Source organism: Corvus brachyrhynchos, unplaced genomic scaffold (assembly GCF_000691975.1).
Source record: "Corvus brachyrhynchos isolate BGI_N302 unplaced genomic scaffold, ASM69197v1 scaffold279, whole genome shotgun sequence".
Taxonomy (NCBI): Eukaryota; Metazoa; Chordata; class Aves; order Passeriformes; family Corvidae; genus Corvus; species Corvus brachyrhynchos.
In genome coordinates, this window is record NW_008246060.1 from 3,557,331 (window position 1) to 3,565,777 (window position 8,447).

Sequence of the window (8,447 nt, forward strand, 5' to 3'; positions counted from 1 at the left end):
TCTCACAGTTGTTGTTCTTTGACACATCAGTTGCCATGCTCAAGTAAAATTGTAACTAACATTGCACTGAAACATCTCAAACTTGAGAATTTCCTGTCATAGCAGGAACAAACATTTAGAAGTTTGGGTTAGCAGCTTTTTTTTAGCCATTGGTACTGGTGGTACCTTACCAGTGCATTCCAAAGAAAACGCGAGTCCTGCAGAACAGCCATGGCCTGGAAATAAGTTCAGTCCTTCACAGGGGTTAAAGCTTTATTTATAGAAAGTTGACTGCATTAATTGCAGCAATATTTGCATTGTATTTGAACTCAGCACTAACAGGTTAATATTTACATTTAGATAACACTTAAACCAAAACCAAACTGAATACAGCCAGTCTTAAGAGCAAAAAGACAGACATACAAATTACAGACTTAAGAGTAAAATAATAATCACAATTACTTCCCTCCAGATTATTTAGTCCAAAGGCCTATTTCTTAATCAGATTAGCAGGAAGAGTGGATTTGTCCAAGTCATCAAAATATGGATGGTTCAAGGCCATTTTGCCAGAAATTCTTTTTGCAGGATCATAAATTAACATTTTCTGGAAGAAAAAAAAGAAACATTTACTTCCTCATGACATGTGAACTAAAATAATGTTAAATAGGTAGATATTTAACCATAGTAATAGAAGTACCATAAAGACATTTCCCTCCTTTGTTCTGTGCTCTCCTAGCTGGAGAGATTATTTCCCCTACAAGTCAGTAGCAGTGCATAACATCTCAGAAAAGTGAAAAATCCCATTTACCCTCCTGTTCTGTAACCAAGCCCTTGCCTGTATCTGGGTACCTCATCCACTGAACTAAATCCAGAACCAGGAACCAAGCAGCAACAATTGTCTCAGCTTCTGAGGGAAATTAATAAGGTTTAGGCTGTTAGAGCCCTAAATGTTTACAAGGGCAAGTGGTCTTACACTTATTTTGTTATTGACATTGAGAAAAATGATTTAAATTGCTTCTGCTCAGGTTGGTGAAGCACTTTACAATTAAAATAAAAGAATGATCACTCAGTTTCAAAATCCAAATTGGAAAGTAGACTACAAGCAGGTAGGACTGAAGAAAACTGAGTTAAAACTTGAGTCTCTTTGCAATAAAATATTTCAATTGAATACCTCAATAAAGGTGATAAGCAAAAAGAGTGAATGCCATAGCCATTAAAATAGCCCAGACCTTTATAGAACAGGAGGAAATTTGGTCATTTTTAGCCATAAAAAAAAAAAAAGTATTTACAGCTTATATCATACAAGGGGTCAAAAAAGGAATTAAGTATTCAGAAGTTTGCCACTAGACCTAAAACTAGCAAAGTCTTTTTATTTCTCCTTACTAAAGGACAGACCATTTCAAATACAGGAATCAGGATTCCACCAGCTGCCTCTTCCCTGTCTGCACAACAAATCTGTCTTCCAGAACAAAACTTAACCAGTATTACTCTGCCCAGTATTCAGTCTTGACATTTAACTGTCTTTACACTTCATTCTACAGGGAGTCTTTCAAGTTGATTTAAACCACTGAATCTGCATTTCTGAACTTCTGCCAAATGCAATGCTGCCTCTGGATTTAACCTTGCATGTCCAATTTTACCTTGTAGCAGGTTCCCATTACCTATATCCAGAACAGTGTTGTCTAGTTAATTCTGATATCAAAGGTCCTCTCAAAATTGACCTAAAGAGGGAAATTTCTCTGAAAAAGGAATGTTGTGACACTGAGACTACAGCACTGCAACTGACAGAGTAAGTAAAGGAAGCTTCTCTGAGGAGTCTGGAACATCAGTTTTTTCTGGAATCTACTGTCTTGATAATGCAACATTTTTGATGACAGCCATTAAGTGCTTTGAAATGCTGGCCATTTAGGTTACAAAGTTCTTAAATGTACAGCCTCACTCATGCAATTTGAATTACACATTTTTTTGTGTTAAGACATTTTCAAAGACAGCTCCTTTACATACTAATTCCATCTGCAATAGTCTATAGAAAAAAATTAACATTTTCACTGACATATCTGAGCTTGTGCTCTGGAATGAACTATTCAGTCTTGTTGCCTTTAAAGTTATATTACTGGTTTTAAAGGCTTAAAAGTGCTATAGGAAACAAAGGGATTCCAGTCAGGAATACCACTGTCACCAGGCACTAACAGGAAACTAAAATGGCAACATGGATTAAGTCAAAACTGTACAAGACTTTAGAGAATTTAACATGCTTTGAGACTAGAATTGTGTTAACACCATGAAGAACTAGTACTTTTTTTTTGCCTTTATTAGCAGCAGCTTCACACAGTGATGCCCCACCTAAGCACAGATGAGCCCTTGGCAGGTCCTTTTCATACAACTGTATCAACAAGATTCTCCTGCCCATTCCATTGATTTTAGTTTGTAAACACAGTCCATAACAATTCTATTTCAAACTGATTCAATAAAGATGATGTCAGTGGTCTTATTTCTGTAAGACAACTGTGCTGCAAGGTTCAGAGCTATCCAGGACAACTACATGCTTAACAAATGTTCAGGCTGTCAGTGTGAACTGGGGCTCTGTTCCACAAGAAAAACGGTGAGAAATTGTGACCATTTGAGCTTTTTGGGCAACACTGCTTCATTCAGAGTATTCTGCCATATTACCAATATGGGTAGTGAACTACTCAGTGACTGCTTACAGCCCTGAGCCACAGGTGCTGCTGTATAAGGGGTTCTGAAGTGTCACCTTGTCTTGAGACACACAGAGCACTCACCCCACGCCCCCAAATGTAGGGCTGCACTGTACAAATGCAGCTCTAGAACAGCCAAAGGACAACCAAGGTACAATTATTATACCTCAGGACATCAAAGAGCACACCTAAGATGTGACTTAAATTAGCCCACAGTGGCAGCATATGGACTGGAAGAGCACTAAATGGAAAAGCCTGATGAAGAGCTTCCCAATTAAAAGCCTGCTGTAGTAATTTAACTGCCTGGCAACAGAACTAAAGGAAACTCACACTAGACACAAGAAATACCAATTAAGAGTTAATACACCACAGCCAAAAACCTTTGACTCAAAATTTAAAGGCAACTGAGGCAGACACTACAGACAGACTTGAACTAAGTTTCTTGTCTCAGCTAATCAATACATTCAGCTGTTTCCATCCTTGTTTACTCAGTTAATTCATCATGAAAGTTTAACTAAGATGAATCCACCTAGATTAAACCACATGCTACCATAACAAACATTTCCAACTGGCTCAGCAGTCATACAGCCACATCACAATTGGTGCTGGCAGCAGGAAGGTGACAGCTACTTGATGGGCAGAAGCCTTCACTGAGACCTCTTTGTAAAGACACATCCTCACTTTCAAGCTGTGCCTGGTTTATTTTTATAAAAAAGCTGAGGCACAGTTGCTTCACATGAAGAATAGTCTGGTATTACTTGTGAAAGGAGTGAATGTCACACAAGGTGTTGTTTCTACAAGAATGAAGAGTCATACCACTGCTGATAGCTTGAGCAGCTCCATATTTTCCTGCTTGAGCAGCTCCATATTTTCCTTCTAGCCATGTCTCATTAGTACAGCTTTGTGTATTCTGGAGTATTTAAAACAAACCACTCAGTTTCTTAATCAGTAGTTTAAGACAGACTACTTACAGCCAGCAGATCAAGTCCATCTTTATCCAAGTTTTTGACATGTGTTTCAAGGCTGACAGGTTTCCATTTTGGGAATGTGTTTTTATAGTCCTGCAGGGATTCCACCTCAGGCCATACCTCGTTGTTGGGGGTCCCTAAAGCTCTGGGCAAGTGTAAGCAAAATATTAAGCAGTTTAGTCAGAAATGTTATGCACTATTACACTTTTAATTACACACAGCTGTTGTGTGGTGCCACACAGGCAGCAAGGAAAGGTGCAGCCCACCATACCTGAAGATTCTGAAGATCTGGTCAATCTCTGAATCCCCATGGAAAAGTGGCTTTTTAGTTGCCAACTCAGCAAATATGGTCCCTATGCTCCAGATATCTACAGGAGTAGAGTAACGAGCAGATCCCAGCAGCACCTCTGGAGACCTGTACCACAGTGTCACTACCTGTGGAACAAGGAAAGGTTAAGTTTGTGGAATCAGGTCCTTTCATTGACTGCAAGAACAATTGCTCATTCATTATTAAGCAGCATTGCATTTTTTGGTAAAAATAGCCAGTAATAGAAGTTTTAGTTTACTAAAAGTGTAATACTCATTTCAAACTTCATTTGTAGACAAACCAACTTCATTGCAGTAGCCTCTACTTCAAGAAAAGCAGATGCCTGCATGACTTCTTTAAGAGCAAGGATCCTTTGGCACCCAGCCACAAGCCTCCTCAAACTTGAGTGCTTTGCAAAGCAAAAACGCCTTTATGAGATAGTGAGCAACAAGTCTGAGTCCATCTGACTCGCTGTGAGTGGGATTCATAAAATGCTTTGGAACCTTAGAGTAAAACCACCTTGAGTAAACCCTCAAAGAGGTGGAAAACTGTTTTGGAAAGCAAAACCTAACTTTTTCATAGTTTTGTTAACTTATGACTTGGAAATCTCCACGATTGTTTTCAGCTGTTTCATAACCACATCCCAACTCACTTCATGAGTGTAGACCCGCACTGGAATTCCAAAGGCCCGGGCCAGTCCAAAGTCTGCCAGTTTAATCACCCCCTTGTCATCTATCAGGAGATTCTGAGGTTTCAAGTCTCTGTGCAGAACTCTTCTTGAGTGGCAGAAGACAATACCTTGCAAAATTTGGTACAGATAACTCTAGAAAGGATGAGATAGGAGGAAAGAAGGGAAGGAGTTACTTTTAGTACATGTCAGGGTTCTGCAACACAAAGGTGTTCCCTTATATTAGCTCTCCCCACAGTAGAAGGAAATGGAGATCCAAAACATTGCAGATATTGAGTTAATATCAATCAAAAAGCCACACAAATTAATTCTCGAGACTAATTTAAGGCAGTTCAACCTCAGTAATTAAAAGATTTTTCAAGTTACATTTGAAAGCAAAACTCACATTCATCTTATTATCTACAGCTGCTTATTTAACCTTTTATTTCTCCTCAAGGAGTTAATTACACTGAAAGTAAGAGCTGCTTATGGCTTAGTAGGTCATCTTTAGATTAAATTCCCTCTGAAATTAAGGAATTGCCCTCATTACCTTAACACGTGAACGTTCCAAATACTGGCCAGATGGAATGCTATCCAAATACTTCTTGAGATCCATGGAAAGGAATTCAAACACGAGGTACAGTCTTGAATCCTGCATGAGAACATCCTGAAGACTAAAAATTGAGTATACCATTAATTCCACTGCAAAATGCACATACTCACAGTTACATTCCCTCTCTCAACAGGGATACAAGCTGACATTTCCAGGTTCCTATTATGGAAGTCTTAAAAGTCTTCAAACAACAGACTTAGTGAGTTAAACTGTCATCTGGAAAATCAAGTGTATCTGAAATAGTGTCAGACTGAGATAAAAGTCGATATGCTTCCTCTTAAATTTATGTTCCCCCATATCAGACACAGGAGTCTGAGGAAAAAAATACTGTTGCCTTTAAAAAAACCCCCACCTGTGGGTGTTGGTGCCTAGCTTGTCTTTGAAGCTGGCTTGTTATAGCACAGCCTGAATTACTAGGAGGGTTTAAGGGAATATTAATAGGAATCTAATAGACACAGCAGGATTTGCACACATTTTAAAGTATCATCTTCACCCTTATTAGAGTGTAGGGGTTCCTAAACCCAAGCATAAATAACTACATTGAGACACCACCTGGCTGGACTTGGCCAGTTTTAAGGCACATTAAAGATCAAGCATTTTGCTGCATTAAAGAGCAAGCATGTTGTGGGGAAGACAATAGCTGCAATCATTTTTACAGGTCATCACTGATGGAAGTTTCACTCCTAGCTCAGGTGTGCTAGCTCTGACAGCATCAAAACACGTCTAAACTCCTGCTACAGAACAGCAAGGAAGAACATCAGAACACTTAAGTCAAATGGTCTATTCCAAGGTGGCAAATAAACCTCTGAGACTGCCTGAAGTAACAGCTTCAGCCAGTTTTCATGGGATATGCTGCCTCCATTCTCACAAAAACCCCTCTGAAAATAATTTACGGAAATTCCTAAATTAATAAAAATTTGTTCCATTCCTAGAATGGAAAGAGGCAACATGAGGAAGGTTTAACTAGAAAACTGCAATATAGAATTGAACTATTTGCTGCAAAGCAGACACTATATTAAACAGAAAGGTCGCACCTCACTAGATGAGTGGAAAAATAATTTATGATTGATGGGGCCTAGTGCCCTTCCAAGAGTTTAGCTAAATACCAGTATATGCATACCAGACTATATTGGGATGATTCAGCTCTTTTAATAAAGAAATTTCTCGGATAGCAGTACTTGGAACACCTTCCTCCTCACTTTCTAGACGTATTTTCTTCATTGCAACCACTTGGCCTGTGGTTTTGTGACGACCTTTATACACAACACCATAGGTACCTGAACAAAAAGACAGTGAAACAAATATAGGAAGTACCAGCTTCAGGTACAAATAAGTTATTGCAAACATGAGCTGCTAACATAGGAAAAGTCTTTGCAAATGGAGTATTTTGTTTGATTACAAGCTACTACTTAACTGTGGCATTTAACTGAGCAATAGTTCTGTTTGTTTAAAGCATGCCACCCATGAAGTGTAGCATTTGTTAGGATGCTTAGAAGCCAAAGTGTGAAAGGTGAATATTTGAAAGATGTAGTTATAAAATCAGATACTGTTTGAGTTTCAAGTTGATTAACTTTCAGCCAAGATCATTATACATGGTTATGATTTTGCCATTGACACATCATATTAAAACATTGAAGGTTTAGCTGCAAATGGAAATAGTGCTCCTTCTGCAGTCTGAGATCCAGCTATCCATGGGTATGAGCTGTAGAAATACCTCTGGCATAATCCTCAGTGCAGGAGAGGGGCTAGCGCTGTGGGTCACAGCAGAAACTGAAACTGGAACCAATATTAAATCTCAAATCAATCCATTTTAATCATCAGTGTTCACAGAAGTAGAACACTCGAACCAAGTTAGGTAAGCCTTCTCTTTTTACCCTTCTTGAAGCATTAATCCCTCACATGAGGCCAAACTAGTTTATTTCAGAAAGATTCATGCACAAGGCTTTGGTTACAAAGTTTTGTTGCAAGATCCAAGCACACCTTTTGCTATTGCTTCAGAGTGCAATCTCAGAGCAATGTACTTCAAACTTTCAAGTCTACATAAGGCTAGAGCTTTCTGTAGTGTGTTATAAAAACCACTGACTCCTACAGTTAACACAGGCTGGATTTCCAGTCAAAGGGAGGCTGTGACTAACATCTGCATCGAAGCCATCTTCTTAGTGCCTCAATGTAAAGTAATTGTTAAAATTCACTTTTCCACAGAGGCTTCCAATCTGTGCTTTCCCTTGACACCCGCACTGCCCGTATGGAACCAGAGCACAACAATCCAGAAAATACTACTCCCTACCAGCAGCTCCATGCAAAACCACACATTGCACAGATTATGGGGCAACTGGTGAGTTCATACACACAGTAATAGTGGACTTTCCTAAACTATAAACTGGCTTCAAGACACAGAACATATTTTTTCTCCCTTTTGGAGGAATGTTACACCATTAGCCATCAAAATGAAGGCAGACACTTTTCAACACTGGTCAGTTTTTTAAAAAGACCATGTCACTTTCAAAATAAGGACAAGCTGAAAGCTTTCACAGATATAGGTAACTACCACAGTAAGCCACAGGCTTATTTAGCCACTTGGTTGGATCTCAGTGGTTCCTGTAACAGGCAGAGTGCATAGAGCTTCTGGGACACTTCATAGCTCAAACTCTGGAGCATTTAAAAGCTCACTGTTCCCCCTACTTACCTTCCCCAATCTTCTCTATTTTAGTGTAATCATCCATTGCTGTGGCTGTCCCTGAAATGGACAGGAAAAAAGTAACAGGAAGTGAGGGCGAACAGTTGCTGTCCTGAACACAGACAAATCACTGAACCTATGCCAGGCCTTTAGAAGTGAGTTGTGCTTCACATAATTAAGACATAATGTGAAACACTTAACTGTTCTCCTCAACAAAAACACAGTATACATTTATTCAGAATTCCAGCTAGAAAAACTACACCCCAAAGTACGAGTGATTCCAAGGAAAAAAACATTTAAAAATCTTTGAAGGAAGCTTCTCCAGGGAACTGAAAAAAGCGTAGCCTACTCATCACTTTTACCTAGCCACTCACTCAATGAGCTAGAAACAGATAGGAATCCCACTGTGTAAGAATCCGGGGACTGGGTGCTAGCCGTGCCAGGGCACACCGGCCCAGGGTGCACGGGTGAGTGCCCCGCACAGCCCGCGGAGGCAGCAGCCGGGGCTGGCACTCCACACCTCCCCCGCTCCCCCCGACC

General features: G+C 39.6%; 1 protein-coding gene across 1 annotated transcript; it reads right to left on the reverse strand.

Moving 5' to 3' along the window:
* Nucleotides 1-226: 226 nt before the first annotated feature.
* On the reverse strand, nt 227-8,022 carry CDK1 (cyclin dependent kinase 1). Its single transcript, XM_008642766.2, has 7 exons — nt 7,917-8,022; nt 6,351-6,507; nt 5,168-5,291; nt 4,603-4,773; nt 3,915-4,078; nt 3,647-3,788; nt 227-583 (listed from the first exon to the last, which is right to left on the reverse strand). Exons 1-7 carry the CDS (start codon nt 7,951-7,953, stop codon nt 470-472), a joined length of 909 nt encoding a protein of 302 aa, XP_008640988.1. The 5' UTR covers nt 7,954-8,022; the 3' UTR covers nt 227-469.
* Nucleotides 8,023-8,447: the final 425 nt, after the last annotated feature.